Source organism: Pseudozyma hubeiensis (genome assembly GCF_000403515.1).
Source record: "Pseudozyma hubeiensis SY62 DNA, scaffold: PHS51, whole genome shotgun sequence".
In the NCBI taxonomy this organism is placed as follows: Eukaryota; Fungi; Basidiomycota; class Ustilaginomycetes; order Ustilaginales; family Ustilaginaceae; genus Pseudozyma; species Pseudozyma hubeiensis.
The window spans coordinates 134,427-153,966 of NW_012133833.1; the positions used below are offsets into that span (position 1 = coordinate 134,427).

General features: G+C 56.8%; 9 protein-coding genes and 1 non-coding gene across 10 annotated transcripts; 3 read left to right on the forward strand and 7 right to left on the reverse strand.

The window, feature by feature from the left end:
* Positions 1–726: 726 nt before the first annotated feature.
* PHSY_005474 (hypothetical protein) lies at positions 727–1,632 on the reverse strand (the record flags this gene model as incomplete). The annotated part of the gene is made up of 1 exon (XM_012336083.1): positions 727–1,632. The coding sequence occupies one exon, from the start codon at positions 1,630–1,632 to the stop codon at positions 727–729; it is 906 nt and encodes a 301-aa protein (XP_012191473.1).
* A 316-nt stretch (positions 1,633–1,948) lies between these two features.
* On the forward strand, positions 1,949–3,767 carry PHSY_005475 (hypothetical protein; the record flags this gene model as incomplete). The annotated part of the gene is made up of 2 exons (XM_012336084.1): positions 1,949–2,025; positions 2,126–3,767. The coding sequence occupies 2 exons, from the start codon at positions 1,949–1,951 to the stop codon at positions 3,765–3,767; spliced, it is 1,719 nt and encodes a 572-aa protein (XP_012191474.1).
* A 358-nt stretch (positions 3,768–4,125) lies between these two features.
* Positions 4,126–5,925, reverse strand: PHSY_005476 (hypothetical protein; the record flags this gene model as incomplete). Its single annotated transcript, XM_012336085.1, has 1 exon — positions 4,126–5,925. One exon carries the CDS (start codon positions 5,923–5,925, stop codon positions 4,126–4,128), a length of 1,800 nt encoding a protein of 599 aa, XP_012191475.1.
* A 754-nt stretch (positions 5,926–6,679) lies between these two features.
* Positions 6,680–8,869, reverse strand: PHSY_005477 (sterol O-acyltransferase; the record flags this gene model as incomplete). Its single annotated transcript, XM_012336086.1, has 1 exon — positions 6,680–8,869. The coding sequence occupies one exon, from the start codon at positions 8,867–8,869 to the stop codon at positions 6,680–6,682; it is 2,190 nt and encodes a 729-aa protein (XP_012191476.1).
* Positions 8,870–9,779: 910 nt separating this feature from the next.
* On the reverse strand, positions 9,780–9,876 carry PHSY_007644. Its single transcript has one exon. It is a non-coding gene; the product is annotated as a tRNA-Glu (tRNA).
* Positions 9,877–10,022: 146 nt separating this feature from the next.
* PHSY_005478 (hypothetical protein) lies at positions 10,023–10,715 on the forward strand (the record flags this gene model as incomplete). The annotated part of the gene is made up of 1 exon (XM_012336087.1): positions 10,023–10,715. The coding sequence occupies one exon, from the start codon at positions 10,023–10,025 to the stop codon at positions 10,713–10,715; it is 693 nt and encodes a 230-aa protein (XP_012191477.1).
* Positions 10,716–11,003: 288 nt separating this feature from the next.
* Positions 11,004–13,775, reverse strand: PHSY_005479 (hypothetical protein; the record flags this gene model as incomplete). Its single annotated transcript, XM_012336088.1, has 1 exon — positions 11,004–13,775. One exon carries the CDS (start codon positions 13,773–13,775, stop codon positions 11,004–11,006), a length of 2,772 nt encoding a protein of 923 aa, XP_012191478.1.
* Positions 13,776–14,113: 338 nt separating this feature from the next.
* PHSY_005480 (hypothetical protein) lies at positions 14,114–15,721 on the forward strand (the record flags this gene model as incomplete). The annotated part of the gene is made up of 1 exon (XM_012336089.1): positions 14,114–15,721. One exon carries the CDS (start codon positions 14,114–14,116, stop codon positions 15,719–15,721), a length of 1,608 nt encoding a protein of 535 aa, XP_012191479.1.
* A 131-nt stretch (positions 15,722–15,852) lies between these two features.
* PHSY_005481 (hypothetical protein) lies at positions 15,853–18,066 on the reverse strand (the record flags this gene model as incomplete). The annotated part of the gene is made up of 1 exon (XM_012336090.1): positions 15,853–18,066. One exon carries the CDS (start codon positions 18,064–18,066, stop codon positions 15,853–15,855), a length of 2,214 nt encoding a protein of 737 aa, XP_012191480.1.
* A 1,019-nt stretch (positions 18,067–19,085) lies between these two features.
* On the reverse strand, positions 19,086–19,373 carry PHSY_005482 (membrane-associated RING finger protein 5; the record flags this gene model as incomplete). Its single annotated transcript, XM_012336091.1, has 1 exon — positions 19,086–19,373. One exon carries the CDS (start codon positions 19,371–19,373, stop codon positions 19,086–19,088), a length of 288 nt encoding a protein of 95 aa, XP_012191481.1.
* Between the last annotated feature and the right edge of the window lie 167 nt (positions 19,374–19,540).

Genomic DNA, 19,540 nt, shown 5'->3' on the forward strand with positions numbered 1-19,540 from the left:
GTGAGGAAATCACGCAGGATGAAGCGGGATTCTTGGTAGACGCTGGAGGCGATACGTTTGACACCGCCACGCCGGGCGAGACGACGGATGGAAGGTGTGGTGATGCGTTCGAGGGCGGAGCGGGAGGAGAGGTAGCGTTTGGTCGAGAGGGAGGTTTTGCGTGAAGTGGTGGGCTGATTGGGAAGGCATTTCCCGCTCTGACGAAGCGAAGGAGGAGGGATGGAGAAAGGTTCTTGGTTCAGCGTCCGATGCGCAAGGGATGAGGGGGCGCTGCAGACTTACGGTGAACGTTTCTGGATTGCGGACGGTGGGTGTGGGAAGGAGGAAGTCAGTATACATAGCGGTGATGGGATGGCGGGGATTCGGGCGACTTACTTCCACCCATCGTGACAGATTCCTTGCGGAGTATTTATGGTGACAAGGGAAAGGTGTGCAAGGCAAACGCAGGGACGAGCTCTAACGACAAACGGCGGGACACACACTCGACACAACACAAATCAAGGAGGACTATATATTCCGAGAGCTTTCCGTCAACTTGCGATCCGGTAGCAAAGCGTGAAAGACAGAGCGGATCAGATTCGACAATGCTAGCAGAAACAAGGCTTCTGTGCGGACTGCTGGAAGGATCTCCGAGCGGCATTCTCCGAGCGAAAAGGCTTTGTCTTGTTTAAGCGTGCAACTGGAGCGGCGAACGGGAAACACAAGGCAAAGCGTTGAGAAGACATGTCAGCGTTTTCCCGCATTTCCGCTTTCAGGCCGAGCTAGCGAGGGGTTGGCACTCACCAATGGCGCAACGACGGAATACCACTCTCCGACAGTACGAAAGAAAGGATCGTCTCCTTTGTCTATCGGACCGTCTGGGCCCCATATCGTGAGATGGTTTGGATGGACTCGTGCGATCGGCTCGATGCGGACCGTTGGTCCTGCCGTACTTGCTGGCTGATGATCGACGACTGGTACGGCTCGAGGCGATGGTTCGCGTACCGGTTCGACTGCTATTGAGTCATCATCGTCTTGTTCAGCTTCGTCTCGCTCCTCATCGTCATCATCGTCGTCGCTGTCCATCGAAAACTTTTGCTGTTTCGGGGGAGGTTGGTTGGCCATCCTTCTTCGCTTACTTGCTCGTTCCCTTTCTCGTTCAACCTCCTCTGCTTCCTTCTCTGCCCTGGATGCCAGGGAATCATGGCTTCTGGAGCCTGTCGCGCTTGCACTGCCGCTGGTCGATGCGACTTGCGAGACACGCACGACCTTTGCTTCGAATCCAGGTGGAAGCGGCAACGGCGTCGACTGGATCGCTCTTCCGCGGAACGCCGAGATGAAGCTCTCGCTCGCATCGTCCACCGCAGCATCAGCCGAGGGAGAGGAGGCAGACCGTTGAACGAGAAATGAATCGATGGGTGCAGGCCCGTCGTAGGCGATGCTGAAGGGCATGAGGTTGGCAGCGCATTGCGGTAGTGGCTCGTCGTGGAAGTGGATGTCGATGGGTGGTGGGAGTAGGTTGATTGCCGAGTCTGTCGTCATGATGAATGATTGTTTCTCAGCTTCGTGGAAAAGCTGGTCGAATGGTCGAATGGAAAGGTCCAGTTCTCCGTCGATGCTGGTAGGTAGCGCTTCCGATGTCGAGACCATCATGCTGACTTTCGAGACCAACACTTTTTCCCTTCCCTCGGCCTGCTGCAACGCGTTGAGGAATGGGCGCGTGTTCCTTTGGTGTAAATTGGCAAATGGCTCTCGTGCGAAATATTCACACTGAAATGGCACAGATCGGGAATGTGAAAATCCAAGATTGAGAAGAAACTTTTTTGTGATTTGCCAGAGCGTCGCTGTCTGTCTGTCTGTTTGTGCTGCTGCAGTGCCACACGGTGTTCATGTTACAGTTCTTCTGACCACCCTTTCATCATCCATCATACCCACCCATTCTTCCACCTCTCTCGATAACAATCTCAAGATGACGGAAGCAGCAGGTGCCGTGATCGGCATCAACTTTGGCCACTCGTACTCTTCCATCGCCTGCATCAACCAGCAGTAAGTATGATCCACAATGATCCGAACCCTGCTCTTGCCTGGCTTCCCGTGGACAGCCTTCACTGACACTCGCAATGATCTCGGTTTGCTCTCCATCCAGCGGTCGTGCCGATGTCATTGCCAACGAGGACGGTGAACGACAGCTCGCAACACGCATCGCTTTCAACGGCGACCAGGTCTACCTTGCCAACCAGGCCACCCCGCAACTCGTCCGCAATGCTCCCAACGTTATTGACAACTTTGTCAACCTCCTCGGTCGTCCCTTTTCCTCGCTTTCCGAGTCCGAGAAGAAGCGTGCTTCGGCTGCCGTGATCGACGTCAACGGTGCTCCTGGCTTCAGCGTCGAGATCGATGGCAAGCAGACCACACTCAGCGTCCACGATGTCGCTGTGCGATTCCTGCGCAGTCTGTTCTTGACCGCCAAAGACTTCCTTTCCGGTGTTCCTATCGCAGGTGCCGTTCTCAGCGTGCCTCAGTGGTTCCCCGAGGCCCAGATTGCTGCATTGAAGAAGGCTGCCGAGGAGGCAGGTCTCATCGTGCTCCAGGTCATCCCTGCTTCCGCTGCTGCACTCGCCGCTTACGGTCTCACTGCCCCTGCTGGCCCCGGTCAGCTTCCCGCTCACCCCGACGGTGTCGAATCTGCCCCTTACCCCATCGCCAAATCTCTCGACCGCAACGTTGTCGTCGTCGACATGGGCGGCTCCTCCACCGACGTCACCGTCCTCTCCGCCCGCGCCGGTCTCTACACTTCCCTCGCCTACCTCCACGACTCGTCCGTCGGCGGAACCACGCTCGACTCGGCCCTCGTCGCCTTCTTCGCCAAGGAGTTCACCAAAAAGACCAAACTCACCATCGCCGAATCCGACAAGCGTGCCTGGGCCAAACTTCGCAACGAGGCCGAGTTCACAAAACGCGCCCTTTCCGCCTCCAACTCTGCCACCTGCTCCGTAGAGTCGCTTGCGGAAGGTATGGATTTCACCGGCAGCGTCAACAGGATGCGCTTCGATATGCTGGCTGGTGCAGCTTACGCCAAGGTCGTCGCAGACGTAGAGAAGGCGTTGGGCGAGGCCGGATTGGAGGCGTGCCAGGTGGACGAGGTGGTGCTGGCTGGAGGCAGCGCGAGGTTGAGTGGATTGGCTGATCGTCTGGCTGGCTTGTTTGGCGATGCCGAGGAGGGTGGAGCAAACATTACCGATTCCATCGACGCCGATCAGGTCATCGCCAGGGGTTGTGCTGTCCAGGCTCAGGTCATCGCCGCTGCGCCCGAAGGTTCCAAGGAGTCGGCCTACATCCACGCCGTTCCCGCTGCACCCGTCGCCTCAGTCAGCGAACTCAAGGTGGAAACCATTTCTGCACCAATCGGTCTCGTCCTCCCCGACAAGTTCATCACCCTCATCCCCGCCTTCACACCTTACCCCGTCCGACGATCGTTCCGCTTCCCCGTATCCGCCGGTGCCGAATCCGTCGCCTTCACCCTCGACGAAGGCATCGACTCTATCAACGTTGAAACCATCCAACCCGACGAAGAGGATCTCGAAGACGATGAGGAACCCATGGAGCCGGAACAGGTCAAGACCGCAGTCACAAAGCCTAGCGGCAAGAACATCGCGCTGTTCGCCGTCAAGACGCCAGGAAAGGGAAAGAACAAGGTCGAGTTGGAGCTCACCATGACTGCGCCTGGAAAGTTGACGGTCGAGGCCAAGGAGGTCGGAGCTGGTGAGGGAGTCAAGTTGGTTCTCTAGTTGTCAACATATTCATATAGATTTCAGCAATGACACAAGACAAAGCAGCGTTGTTGTGACCTTTTGTGGTCCGACGGTGTGCGTGTTGGGCCTTGTGGCACGACACTGGGTGATTGAACAGCGACTGTGCAACTAGATGCGTCAGATGCGTGGCTGGCTAAATTGACTTGTCACACCACCAGTCACCCAACCGTTGCACTCTCGCTTTGCGTTACACTCTTCGTCATGTCTGAGCCGACTGTCTACGCCGACTGTCTACGCCGACTGTCTACGCCGACAAGATTGCAAAAGCATGAACCTCAAATTAAGCACGACGATTATACACGACACCATTGAGACCAACACGACCACTCTTTCTTCATCCATGCAAGATCGACGACCACCACCTAGAGCTACCCTTTGCAAACGCACCCGCCTCCCTTGCCCCCACCCCTCCGCTAGCACCTCCATCCGTCTCCACTCGACTCAACATGATCGAGCTCCTTGCTTTTCCCTCTTCTCCCGTGTTGGCCGAGGTGGAAGATTTCTTCTTGAGCTTTCGTCTTAACTCTCTGTTGGTCAACGTCAGCGCTAACGCGGGTTCGATGTTGTCTTCCGGATCAGAGTGAAGGTGGATTGAAGCGCAGGGGATGTCGATTCCTAGGTAGACGGAGGGTCCGGTGCCCAGTCCCGCGTTGGAACGTTTCGGAGCGGAAACAATGGGTAAGCTTATTGGCGGCAGAGAAGCGTGTAACGTGGAGCTCGGAGGATCGACGATGCCGGTGATAGGATCGCGCATGGAAGCCAAACTCCTCACGGTCGAAGCTGGAGAGCTCTCCGTGTCGACGAGAAGCATCGTCGCCTGACGTTTCTTTTCGAGCCTCTTTGCACCTCGGCGTGGGACTAGGGATGTGAACACACCATCGGAGGCTGACGACGATCCTTCGGACGAATGTGAAGCTTTGCGAATTCGAATCGAAACTCCATCCACCAGCTCTCGAGAGGTTGTGAAGGTGGACGTGTCTCGCAGCGATGCCACCGAACGAGCCGGTCGAAGCAACTCACCCTCCGCCGAGTGGTATCGTTGACGACCGGTCCGACGAGCGTCGCCGAGCGTGCGATCCTCCGCCGAGGTGACGCACCTCGAGATGTCGTCAAGCGAAGCAACGTGTCTCACCGATCTACTTTTCCCCACCGCCCCCGCCGATCGGTTGTACGTGGTCGTCGTCGGTGTTGGCGAGTTCAGGAACTCTATTGCCGCTGATGAAGGCGGTGTGTTGCCCAAGAGTAGATCGCCCCATCGCGCAGACAGGACCTGGGGAGGCGGAGGATCGGCAGAAAGCGCACCGAATGTTCCACGTCTCTCGCCTCTGGGGGCGAGAGAAAGAGGGCTTTGTGGTGGAGTGGACGATATCGGGGATGCGATGCTGGTGTCGATGGTGTTCGGATCCACAGCGGTGGTCGTAGTAATGCTTAGCGTAGATGGCTTGTTCGGACGGATAACACGATTGGTGATGTCGCTAAGAGGGTCGACAGCAAAAGTGCTGCTGCCGAAAGCTTGATCCATCGTCTCTTGGTCCAACTTCCGACGACTGAGCGGTAGACGGGCGATTCGGATTCGATCCTCTCCCACTTCGCCAGCATCGAAACTGCTCTGTCGTGGACTCCAACCCAACCCATCACTACTCTGTCTCCTCTTGAAAACGGGGGCGTTCCAATTCGGCAATGCATCATCCACCCTCCTGCCCACGCTATTACTTCTTTTCCTCCTCCTCACCCTCTCTACCTCCCGCTCTCCCTCCCCACTTTCAAACTCAAACCTTGCCGGACTCGCATCGCCTACGCTACATCTCCTCTCACAGTCCAACGTCAAGGGCGAATTCAACGTCAAACTCGTCCCCACGCTGCTCCTCCTCCTCCCCCCTTCCACCTCCGGAGCGGTGGTGAGCAAGTGCTGCCATTCGTCCTTTTCGATGGCATCGAAGAACACGCTTCCGTCGGCCTCGCGAACCCTCAGACGCTGTTCCCGCTTCTGCTGCGAGGTGGTGCCGAAGAATCGATCGAGCTCTTCCTTCGTCTGGTAGCGGAGCGGGCGGAAGTGCGTTCGTGAGGTAGGGGTGATGGGGGACGTGGAGGGTCGTTGGGTGGTGGAAGAGCGGGGACGTGTGGTGACTGACATTTTTTGAAGACCGAGTGGTGTGGAGACGGATGGACGGCGGGGAAGAGCAGGTGTAGAGTGCACTTATATCCTTGCGACCTCTACAATCTGTGGGGAAGGGAAGAAAGGGACGCAAGAGGAGCGATAGAGGAGGGTAAGGTACCCTTTGAGACGTTTTGACACCTTTTATCTTCCCCTCCGAGGAGAGAAATGTTTGTTTCATTGCCCATGCATTCCACCCAGACTTCCCTTTCATCGTAATAAATCAGGATATGAAGTGCCCGCATCGAGCGACCCCGAACTCAAAACGCTTCGTTACAATGCACCGTCCATCCCGACAAAACCTTCTCCCACCCACGTCCGTCTGACCCAAAACCTTGATCAACACGTCGAAATGTACTGTTTGAAAGGGAACACTCCGGATGCGCCCAAACCCTCGGCTGTGGGTCTTCATTCTCGCCCCACATGAAGTGGCGAAAAGAACAAAGGGCATTTTTTTCATGCCGACGGATGAACACAACAAAGGGGAGTAGTGCAAAATGGAAACTTGATTCAAACGCGGACGGACAACAAAGGGCGAACTACGAATCATCGCATCACAGCTTGCAGAACGCTCTTTGGCGCCATGTCAAGAGCGCGAGAGAGAACAAAGGGCCAGAGAGACTCACTCGGACATCCCACACACCATCCTCAACACAAACACACACACGTGATCTTCATCAACACAGCCCCTCGAAATGCAATTTCCATCCATCCTCTCTTCTTCTCTCATCATCTAATACACCAGGTATCCAATGTTCAGCAGCGGGAAACCCGCCATCAACCCGATCCAAAAGATCATATTCCCCAGCGTCTCGTTCCTCTTGATGAACGGTACCTGGCTCAAGAATATCAACGGCAACTGAATCATCTGCGCCGCAAACAGGTACCCCCTCACCTTCCCGCTAACGATCGCCATCACCAGCTCGTGCACCAACGAACTCAACAGGAACGTCAAGAACATCGCCAACCCCTTACTTACCCCCCACGCTGCGATCGTGCTGGCGTACACGTGTCGCAGCAGGAAAGAATGAACAGGTTTGTTCCACTTGCGCGAAAAAACGTCCATCGAAGTAGCGTTCCACCAATCCAGGTAGAATTCGCGGTCGGCGAACCGGGTGAGTTCGGCAAAGGCGTTGCAGATGCACTCGAACATGATGTAGAAGATGAGCAGGTAGTTGATCATCATGGGCACGGCGAGTTGCAGGAACGTGCGGAGGAAGGGGGTGGAGGCGGTGGGCGTGAACGGCATGATCCAGTGCTCGGTGATGACGTAGATCACGAGGAAGGTGCCGAACGTAGCGAGGGTCTTCTCGAGCACGTACAGCGGTCGGATCGTCGCGAGACGTGGGTAGGAAAGTTCGTAGACCAGCGTGGGGACGAGCAGGTAGTCCCAGAAGTTGGCGTAGGTCACGTTGGTCGGCCACATCACGGGGTCCTGCGGGATCAGCGCGGCGGACGAGGGCTCGTGGGTCGAACGGGCGGAGAGCAGATCCTCGCGCAGCACTTCAACTTCGCGTGCCAGGTCGGAGATGAGCTTGTCCGTGTGCGACGAGAGTGGGTGCGGATCGCGGATGGTGTGCGAGGCGTCGCCCGAGGTTCGTGATGTCGACGACGCCGTATCACCGTTCTGCTGGCGGTGGTCCGACTGGGCGCTTCGCTCGGCTTTCTGCTTCTCGGCCATGTCCTTGTGCAGTTGCATGTGCTCTTGCTTGCTGAGCTTCTTCTCGCCTGTCTCGGGCTCTTGCACCTTTTCGCTCTGTTGATCATCGACAATCAGCTTCCCATCGGTGCTGCTGTTGACCGCGTGCATCAGCTGACCTGTACGGAGACGTTTCGAATCGCTACCGCGCTGCGCGTCGAGCGACGACCACTGCGCAAACAGTTGCGCCGTACCTTTGCTCGCATCCGAGTCGCTGAAGCCTCCGTTCTGTCGGGCCTGTCGAACGGCTTTGCCCCACGCCGCACGGAGCTGCTCGTCGCCTCTACCTGCTTCGTTGCCTTCGACTTCGGCGACGCGTTCCTCGAGCATGGCCTCCACTCGGCGCATACGATGGTACGTATCGGCCATGTTGCCATTGACGTTCATGTACGAGTGGATCTTCATGAGCATCGACAACGTGTGCAGGACAAAAAATCCGCTTTGAACCCAAGGCCACTCCCTGTACCTGGCCCACTTGATCACCGCACCCAGCAACGCAGCCTGCCACAAGTGCTGGAACACCACCGCCGTGGGCCAGTACCTGACCCAGCCCCTCTTGCACACCTTGGCAAAGGGTACGCAGATGAACAGTGACCCGATCAACACGCCGTCCGACAGCGCGAGCATCCAAGCGTCTCTGCTGAACAGCGTGGCGAACGTCATGCTCAACACCTGACCGGTGCTGGCAAAGCTCGTGTACGAAGTGTTGAGCACGAACAGCGCCAGACACACCCAGAAGAGCGTGAAGAATCCGCGAAACTGATCGCGCGAGGAGGTCTCGTTGAATCGGTCAAAGTGGCTCTGTCGAGGTTTGAAGCTGACCACTGCGCGCATCTTCTTGCGCGCCTTGGTGGAGGCGGCGACGGGTTTGAGGTGGATGGCGCCATCCTTGCCAACTCTGTGCGAGAGGCCCTTGGCGCCAATGTGCTGGAACTCGACGGTGGAGGAGCCGGTGCCTTGGGATGTGGAGATGGTGGTGGTGACCGTTGAAGTGGCGACGCTAGGTTCGCCCTCTGAGTCGGAAGTGCCGGGACCGTTGAGCGGAGTCGAGGGGATGTCGGAGGAGGGCACCATCTCGGAAGCGGGTGTGGAAATGACAGATGATGCGATAGAGTCTGGAAGGTCGGCGGCGAGCTGAGCTACTTTGGGATGTTGCTTGGCGAGGAAATCCTCTTCGACGGGAAGTGGCCGAGTCTTGGCCTTGGAGGCGCTGTGGGAGGGCATCGCTGCGAAACTTTTATACGAAGCAAGACCGCACGAAAGCAAACGCGTACCGATGCAGCGGTAGAGCCGATGAGAGCGAGTCGCGGTTCAGGCGTTCATGCGAATCGACAGAGCCGGCGACTGTTGTGCGGTTGTGGTTCGGATGTAAATCCGAGCGAGCGGACGGAGATCGCTTGCCGCCGGTGACGCTTAGATGCGGTGGTCGGAACGGACGACAGTCTGTGGGTGGTCTCAGTGAGCCGCTGCAAGTGATGGACGTGGTTGACACTTGTTGTCGTGGTTCGGAAGGAAGCCGCCGAGTGTCGGGAAATAGGCCGTCGTCTGCCGAGCAAATGCAACGATTCGGGAACGCACTTCCGAAAGTCCAATAGTCGATCAAGCTGCTCTAGCTCTGAACCGGATACCGCGCGACAAGTCTGTCTGTGATGCGTCGATTGTGTGCTTGTGGCAACTTGTGCCTGTGATCGTTGTTCACGAGACAAATGAAGCCCGGAAGCTTTTTTCCATGTGACACAGAGTCAACTACTTTTCTCTTTTTGCAAAGTTGGACGTGTCATACACCGCCAAGCGCTCGAGAGGAAGAATCCGTGCGCGACATCCGCCCCTTTTCGAAATATTTTTGCGCTGCACGTCACTCCTGACGATGCTCGGCCAAAATGCAGCGCGCAGCAAAATGTCACCGCCACGCCGCCCAACCGAGTGCAACACTTGCAAACGTGGCAACCTGGGCATCGTCATCGTCTCCATCGACTCAGCCCTTTCGATCTTCAGGACCCTGCTTCACCAAACGAAGCATTCATGCCATCAACTCCAGCACCATTGTTTCACTGGTGGTGCAACTTCCTCACCCACTGGGCGGGATCAGAAGCTCACAGGAAGAAAAAACAAAAGAAGAATCAAAAAGAAATTGTTCCCGGCCAGGGAATCGAACCCTGATCTGAGCAGTTGATGTGGCTGAAAGGAGCCAGTCTGAGAGTGCCCTATACTAACCATTGTACTAACTGGGACGCTTTGGTTGTAGACTTTTCCATTTGTTGCATACATATAGAGTGAATATTATTAGTGTGAAGGACTATCAATGCGGGGTAAGCTCTAAACTGCACGAACCCTCTCCTCCTTCCCATCTTCCCATCCTCACGTCGATCCCTACGAAATGACATCTTCAACCGCCAACTATTCCATCGGCAACGACCGCTTCTCCAGCGAAGCAGCTACCTGGGATAGCAAACCCGAGGTGGTCGAATCCTCCCGTCTCTGTCTCCGCTCTATCCTCTCGCATTCTTCGACCCACTTTGCTAGCCTCTCCACCTCTCGCGTGCTGGAAATTGGGTGTGGGACGGGACTTCTCACTATCCCACTCGCGGAGCATGTCGAATCCGTGCTAGCGCTGGATACGGCGAGTGGGATGATCGATATGCTGCACTCCAAGATCCGCACAGAAGGGTTGGACGGGAAGGTGCAGGCGAAGGTCAAGTTGTTGGAGAGCTCGGACGATGAGGTGCTGGAGGGGAGGAGATTCGATGCGGCAGTGAGTCACTTGGTGTTCCATCACGTGCCGGATATGTCGCAGCTGGTGAAGGTGATGTGGGGTACGTTGAAGCAAGGGGGTAGGATCTGGGTGAGCGATTTCGAGGATGACGGGGTACAGGCGGAGAGGTTTCATCCGAAAGACAAGCATGCCGGTGTCGAGAGACATGGGTTGAAGAGGAACGTGATGGAGGGGATCTTGACACAAGCTGGGTTCGACAAGGTCGAGGTATTCGAGAGCTTCAAGATGGACAAGACGGTGGAGGATGGGAGCGTACAAAGCTTTCCATTTCTGGCGATGACCGGTGTTCGGTCGTAGACACTCGATTGCAAGTGGACCCACCAAAGAGGGTCGATGTGAAGCGAATGACAGCTCTCTGAACAAGAAACGCACATGAGGAGGTCCCGAGCAAGCCAAGATGTGAACGAGACGGTTGACGACGGCAACTCACAGAGCTTCCCGCGCTTGTGTCATACCGGCAATCAAGCGCGAGCAGACACATCCAGGGGGTTCAACACCAGCGACCGACAACAAACGCACTGCGCTTCGCCGTCAGAACAACCAATGGCATCTTGAGTATCAATCACGAAGTGCATCCTCCACCGATCACATCCCCGCTTCCTCGTCCTCGACCCGCGCACACTCCAACATCCACACCTCCTTCAGCACCTCCAACGTCCTCCCCTGATTGGCCTTCACCACATGTACCCCATCCCATCTCTCCCTGTCGTCCCGCAAACCCTCTCTCTGCTGTAGCGCTTCCTGGATCGCTGTCCATCTCGTCAATAGATCGTTCCAAAAAGTCACCTCGTCCTCTGACCCGTCTACACCTCTCGCCGCTGCATCTAGATCCACCGTTCTCGCTAGCAGGTCGTCCCTCACGGCTGCGGCTTGATCGATCATACTTCCGCCGTCGCTCTGCGGGACTCTGACCAATGCTCGCATCAACGCGGTGTACGTTGCTAGGGTCGCTGGTGGGAACGAGGCTTTTTCCCGCGTCTCCTGCTCGCTCCATCCTTGCTCGAGCGACGAGACGGTACGGATACCAACGGCACGTGTCAGCACCTCGGTCGTAGAACCCCACCTCTCCCTCCCCTCTCTAGCGAGGCAGTCCAACGCAATGGTCCAGGTTGAGATGCTCGGTCGAACGCGGAATGCTTCCGTCATATCGCGAATCACGTCCAATACCGCTTCACTTGATCCCCATTTCTCGACTTGTTGGTCGGGAGAAGTGAATTCTAGGCGTGCGAAAGCCCGAACGAATGGGTCGAGAGTGAAACTGCTGGGTCGTTGCGATGGTGGCCATTGGTCGAAGGACAATTCTCCGCCCGCTGTCGTCGGCAGAGAAGACTCTTTCCACTTTGCATACACTTGCTGGAGACGCGCGTAGTCTTGGGCGTCGACGCAGATGCCGACGAGAGCTTTCAGCATCAGATTGATGGCGTGTGTCGAAGGCCAGTGTTTGCCGCGCATGCTCTGCGCCTCGTCCAACTCGTCTCTCTGGTCGACCTGTGGCGATGTTGCTTGGTCCAGCGCAAGAGATACAAGCTCGTTCGAAATGCCTCCCGATGGGATCTTGAAACCTGCTTTGCCGGTATAGAAGTGCGCAGCTTCCTTCCATCTACCTTTCTTGACCAATCCATATAGCCTCGCCGTTTCCCACAGTCCTCTGCCGCCACGGACGGATGAGAGTCGGATGCGGACCGGTCGGAGAAAGCTTTCGGCCGTCAAGGATTCTTGCATCGAACCTGAAAGACTTTCAGGATCGGGCGTGTGATGCATGTCTGTTTCGGTGAGCGAAGAGGTGACGGCGATAGTGCCGAGTTTGTAGACTGTATCTTGCAGTTCCGATAGTACTCGTGCGGATGGAAGGTGGGCAAACACCGAGCTGCGTTCTTCATCGTATTCTGGTAGAACGTCGTCTTCTCCGCTTCGCACTCGCGTCACGGATCGGAGCACAGAGAGTAGGTGCTCTCGTGCCGCGATAACGTCACCTTGCTCGAGACAAGTCTGGATGGCGCTGTCGAGCCCAGAAGCAGGTCTCTGCGCATAATCGCTTTCTTCCGTTCTGAAGGCAGCTTCTCGATTGATGCGTGCGACAACTGCATCGACGTCGGTGGCTCGATGCCGTTCGAGCCTCGCAGGAGACCTCGCCAGTCCTTGCGCCAGCGTTCGAGCCTGCTCGACAAAGTAGCCGTCTGCTTTGACCAGCTCCTCCATGAGCAGATTCTCCGTAAAAGGTTCGACTAGCAAGATCTGTGCCAATGCACTTTGCGCTTGCCCCACCTCGACACACTTTTGCGCCCAATGTATCGCATCCTCCAATCTCCCCGCTAGTGCCAGAGTACGTATCCCTAGGTTGTAAAGCGATCTTAGTTCCAGCGTTGCAGCCAAGATCGCTGGTCTGAGTGCTTCGTCCTTCAACCCTCTCTGGCTCTGGTTCGCCAGGACGAGCCTATGAAAGTATTCCCATGCTAACTCCGGATTTGAAACGTTGCTGTGCGCTATCCTCCCTGTGCCAAAACGCAGAATCTGAGCCAAGGTAGCTTGCAATACACTCCACATTCCCTTCTGAGCAGCGACCATGCTTGCCTGTTGCAACAATCGTAGATCGTCTCCGTGCGAATCGAGTAGTACCATGAAGCATTTTCGGAAATTGTTGGCAATGGATCTCGCTTGAGATGTGTTTTTGGTTGTAGATGCGGTGTTGAGGTGTTTCGTACCGGGTGCGTAGCCAGGACAGAGACGCATCCAAGCAAGCATGTCCTTTTTCCTTCCATGACGAATAGACCATAATGCAGCGGTAGAGTAGACGGGCAGCGGCTCGGTGAGCGGGGATTTGAGGGCAAGGAGCTCGTTGAGAACGGTGGTGGCTGTTTCGAAGTCTTGTTGGTCGATAAGTCGGACGAGCAGCTGTGATGGAGCAGAGAGAGAAGAAGAGGAGGTGCTCGCAGGTGTCGCGGTGAAGAAGTCATCTCGTTCGGAGACTGTCGCTCGATGAACGACGGCAGATGTGGAGGCGTGTTGGGTATATGCGTCGTCCTCTGGCTCAAAGAGAGAGTAGTCGACGCCGCGAGGATCGATCTCGTTGTTGGACCCTGGAAGCGGATATGCTGGGTTGGATGTAGAGTAGGCAAAGGCAAAGAGGGAGCGGCCCGGTCGTTTTCCCTTTGCTTTGGAGAACGAGGCGACATACTTCGTGTGTGATAATGATAGTGGTGATGCTGGAGAGGAGGTCGAGGCCGAGGTCGAACTCGAAGCGGGCCAGGCGTAGCCAGGGTATACCGCCGCGGAGCTCAACACTCGACGCTGTTGAGTCGGCTGCAACCAGGAGCGGCAAGCATCCTGAGCGGGCAAAATACCCTGTGATCGCCTCATAGGAGCTATTGGCAACCTGTTGCGTCGCTCGAATGCCTCATCTGGATGATTGGAGTCGATCCGGTAGGTTGCAAAGCGAGAAGAAGCACAAGAAGAATTGGCCGAACAAAGCTTTCCGACACTTTCAACCAAAGCCGAAACCCGGATCTTTCATTTGGCAAGAGCTGTTATGCCGAAAATCAACTCAAGCTCTGAATATTTCGGCAAAGCCGTTGCTTCCACGTCAACTGAGCTGCACAGCAGCAGTTGTGTGGGGAAGCAAAAGACCAACACTTCTATCTCTCTCTCCCCTCCTCTCTTGCTCTCCATCACCCGTCGACGACGCCCTCCCGCCCACAATGCCGGCCCCACTTCGATGGACATGCAGCCTGGTGCTGCTGGCCATCTACCTCATCGGCACTTCCAACGCAGCTCTCTTTGCCAAAAACTCCAAAGTCACCATTCTCGATTCCTCCAACTTCAAACGCGAGGTGCTCGATATTGAGAAGCCTACCATGGTCGCGTTCACGGCTCCCTGGTGTGGGCACTGTCAAAAGCTCGTTCCCGACTACTCGAAAGTTGCCGCGCAGCTCGACGGCGTGGTTAAGCTGGCTTCTATCGATTGCGACGATGACAAGAACAAACCCACCTGCGGCAAGTACGGCATTCAGGGTTTCCCAACACTCAAGCTCTTCCCTCCAACCAAGAAGCGCCTGCCCAAAGACTATCAGGGTCCTCGATCAGCAAAGGATATCGCTGCGTACATGGTGGATGCTCTCCCGCTCGGAGCCAAGAAGCTCAAGGCTGAAGAGTTGCAAGAGTTTGCCGACGAAGATGCGGAAACACCCAAGGTGATCCTTTTCTCGAAAAAGCCCACCAGCTCTCCATTGTACAAGAGCTTGGCGTTGGATTTCAGGAGGAGCGTGTCGTTCGCATTCCTCAGAGGAGACCAGAGACCCGTGCAGGCTGCCGCGAGGATTCATCTCGGTGTCGATGTCAACGACGACAAGCTGCCGTACCTTATCGTTGTCCCTTCGCGTGCCGACGGAGAAGAGCTCGACAAGAGCAAAGTCAAGGGGTACACCGGTGCATTGAAGTATAACGAGCTCAACGCCTGGATTCAAAAGACAATCCCGGAAGCAAAGTCGGGCAAAGTTAAGAAGGTGCCGACCAAAGCGAATGTCAAGAAGAAACCCGTCAAACTGGATCAGGACATTCGAGACGTTCCGGACGGCGCCAACAGGGAGTGGAGGGTGGAAGAGGATATGACCGAGGCAGAGAAGCAGAAGAAGATGGAGGAACTGGCAGAGATGCTCAACACCGCCATCAAACAGTCGAACGACCTTCGCGATGGAAAGGCTCCTTCTTCTGCCGACAGCGGCAACAGCGAGACGCCTCCCACCGCAGATAGCGACGCCGATTCGTTCGCCCAGACCAGCGACAGCAACTCTCACTCGTCCTCATCGTCATCCTCCTACTCTTCCTCCACCGATTCTGACGGAAAAGTCACCACCGATCGCTCTGCCTCCTACTCCTCCTCCGGCGACACCCCCGACTCCGGCTCCACCTACAAAGTTTCCTCCCACTCCGATTCCGACGACGTCTCTCTCAAAGAAAACCTCCAACGCTGGCTCGACGGCGAACAGGTCGATTGGAACTCCGACTACGCCACCCAGTTCAAAGACGCCCAACGTGCCGCCGAAGACCTCATCGCCAATGACCCCGAAAAAGCCGACCAGATGGCACTGGAGAGCGAAAAGTGGCTAGCCCACTATCTCGTCTCCGACCTCGAAATGATGAAAATCGCCAGGGACAAGGGCAACCAGGACCCCGCCGTCGCAGACGACAAGATCGAACGCATCGAAAGAATGTACAACGAGATCGTCAAGAGGATCGAGGAGAGAGAACTCAAGGTCAAGCAAGCCGCCAAGGACGAAACCCCAGCAACCAGCCACGACGAGCTCTAGTCTTCACATCTGTACATCCTCTCATCCACTTGACACTCCAATACAACTCATTCATCACAGCTCGCGCCCCACACACACCTTCTGTCTGTCTCAAGAAAACGCCGCTGCGCCGTTCCATTGCATCGCCTCAATCAACCTGACCCCTCCCCCTTCTTCCCATTCCTATGCCCGCCCGGATTGTGCTCCACATACGGGCCGTTACCCACAGCACTCGCCTTTCTGTACGAATGGCACGCATGCGCATGCTTGAAAAACGCAGCAAAGTTCCTCCTCCTCTTGGCCGTGCAGATCAACACCCACTCCTTGCACTGATGACACTTGGCCTCCACGGTACCCGCCGCATCCGCGTACACCTTGAGATGCGTCGGCGCGGTGAACCTCAACCCAGACACCGACGAGATCCCATGCTTGTGCACCTGGTCGTACCAATACTGCGAGTTCTTCAGCTGCAACCAGTTGCCACTCTCGCACCGATCGCACCACGCCTCCCTCGCATTCCCCGATCCCCTCACCCACCGAGGCGTATACAGATCACCCGGAAACCGCAGCTTGTCCGTCTGACGTCGTGGACGATCCTCCTCGTTCTCCACCTCGAAGTCCTCCTTCGGCGGGTCCGCCATCCCCGTTCGAAGCTCGCAATGCTGGTCGTAGTACACATCCTCCATCTTGCTACCCGCCGGTGCTCGCAGCACAATGTCCGTGGTGATGTGGAACGGAGTATTGGCGAGAACGTTGGCCTGCTGCACGGCAGATGCGGACGACGACGACCGGTCGCGCTGCTGACGCTTGTCGACGGTGCCCGCAAGACCGCTGGGCGAAGGGTAGCCTGCTTCGATGCCGTAGCGCACGCCAGCAGAGGTGTCGCGCCAGGCCGGGTTGGGCGAAGAGCTCGAGGTGCTCATAGATCCAGCGACGCCAGAGTGCGAGGTCGTCTGGCTCCACGGACTCCACTGTGCACTGGGATACCCAGCACCACTGCGCTGCGTCGAAGAGGCCGCAGGCGACTGCTGTGCTCCATACTGATCCGAGGGCAGCGAGGGTCGCCGAGGATCGCTGTGAGAATAAGGGCGGTATCCGCTCATCATGCCGCTGATCGGAGCAGACGGTCTCGAAAACGACATGTTGGCGGCAAGAGAGTACCTGCGCGTCGCAGAGTCGTGGGCTTCGCCGGCGGCCCCGTGCGCAGATCCAGCCATGGCATCCTCGTCGTACTGTCGCTTGCCCAACGTCGACTGTGGGAACTCGTAGCCGCCAATCTCAAAGCCGCCAGGGTTGGTCCAGGCAGGTCGCGATGCTGTGCGCGTCTCTGGCAGCGGCGGAGGCTGCAAGCGTCGGTTGCCGTAGTGACTCGGCGCATCTTCAGGCGCTGCATGAGACTCGGCAGGCCACCACTGGCTCGAGTGAGGAGCATCAGCAAATGAATCTGAAGATCGACCGTGCTGGTAGCTGGGCCTGCTGCGTGAATAGTGACGATCGCCCGCCGGAGCGACGTCCGAGTTGCCGCGAGATCGAGAGCCATCGGCGGATGTTCCTCCTGCGAGTCCCGAAGGTGCAGGCAGACTGGAATAGGACTGATGCTGTTCAGCAGCCGGATACGAAGCCGACTGTGATTGTTGTTGCTGCTGTTGCTGTTGCTGCCAAACATGGTGCTGCTGGAATGGCTGATCCTCGTAATTGCCGTGGAAGCCCATGGTCATCGCGATGGTGTCACGGGGAACGTCCCAAATTGAGGTAGCAGCCTCGACCTCAGAGGCACGGACAGGTTCCAGATGTTCACCTTTGCCGGAGGACTGTGGCACACGAGGAGAGCGCGACTTGCCATGCGGCGCCCCAGTGAGACTGTTCCAGATACCCTTCATGCCGTCCCCCCAGAGATGCGAGCCATCCTCGAGGTGCCGAGAGTGCTGCAACTGATCAGAGCGATGGTGCGAGTGAGCGTAAGCACCCGTGGTTGATAGGTGATGGTGCGAACTGGCTGTCGCTGATGAGGGTGTTCGACGTGCAGGCGAGCGCGGTGCAGCCATGGTGAGGGGTCGAGGGTATGCGAGAAGCGGTTCGCCTTCGCGAGGGCTCACAGGTTCGTTGGGAGGACTCGAGCGTGAAGACAAGGACTTTGACGACGAGGGGCTCGACAACGAAGCGATCGAAGTACGGTGAGTGTGCGGTGGAGACGAAGATGATGTCGAGGCGTGAGCTTTGCGACCACGATCGAGGTCAGACCCGCGAGTCACCGAGGAGATTGGAGGTAAGGTGGTGGCAGGAGACGAGGTGGATGGCAGGGGTGTCCGGCTTGCAGGAGACGCTTCCCGGTAGTATCGGTCGTGGCGCCACGAACCGCTTTGCATGTCTGAGGTGCAACGATGTGATCACTGCGACAATGAGAAATGAGTCCAATCAGTGAGCGAGATCGAAGCGAATCACAGGTGATTATGCAGTCGATGTGACAAGAGCCATGCGAGGTTGTCGAAGGATGATCGGCACTCGCGAGGGTAACGCGGCGTGCGAAGGTGAGACGAATGGCCTGCTCCGATGATGAACGCGAGGTAGATCTCGAGCGTCCTCGGAGGATGCGAATGTGAAGCGGTCACAGAAAGATGGACGTCACAAAGAAAGGGGAGGGGGAAGGGTAGGGGAGAGAGGGAATGGCAGTCGAGGTCAATCGGCTAGAGAAGCGACTTTAAAGGATACGGACCGAAGGCAAGGAAGGGCCAAGCTGACAGGATCGGCGGAAGTAGCCCGAAGTGAAGCAAGACGGAGTGTCGAACCACACATGGGATTCAACCAAGAGGGCGAAGCAGTGGAACAAGGGCGGAACAAGGGCAGATGAAATCAGGACGGGTTCTCGGATATAGGGATATAGCGAGGCGTGCATCGACGAGCTGAGCTGCAGGACGCTCCACGGAAGAAGTCGCATCAGCCGGACCTGATGCCAAAGAGCAGAGCGACACGAAACCCACCTTGCAACGGCGGAAGACGGCGTCTCATACGAAGAAAGCGAACGACACGCGAGACAGTCGGAGCTGGTAGAACCACGGTCACTGACGGAGGCGGAGAGCGACACATAGGGAGTGCGGGAGGTTTGCGTGTGCCTGAACCAATCGGTACGAGCGATACTTGGACACACGAGAAACAATGCAAGGTGGGAAAAGCGAGCAAGCCACTCACACGGCAGGGATCATGCATGTGCATCGACGTGGGCCACGGACGGCAGGCTTCTTTTTCTGTCTGCATTAGCCCCCTGCATCGAAGCAAGGTGGCAAGCGGGTGAGCTTCGTATGCAGTCCAGATGACAGTCCGACAGGCATGACGAGCGAGGTTCACCGGGGACGACAACACGGATACGCGAGACCGAACCACCCAAGAATCAGGCGGCAATGGGCGAACGATCCAGCAATGAACGACCGAAGCACCCAACGAGCAGATCCAACGGAAGCCCCGACGGCAACCACTTGTGCAGACAGAGGGCCGGTCGGGCTCGACGACAGCGAGCAGGCATCACAGCCGAAGCAGACTCGTCGACGACGAGCGTTCGAGCAAGTAGCGTGGGATCTCCAATGCTTAGCCAGCGGCGCCTGTGGTCTTCGTCGACGGCGGCCAAGCGAGCATGGCGCTCTGTGTTCCGACGAGGGACGCAATTGCGTGGGCGAGACATCGCTTCCGGTGTGCCTGGCGAAATTGGCGAGCATGGTTTGTACCCAGGCAAGGAACTCATGGCAAAGCAGCAGGAATCATGAGCTCTATTCTTGATTCTCTCAGATCAAGTCGACGGCCCTCAGTAATCCCTGCGACAGTCGGCACTTTCTGCGCCTTCCGAATGGT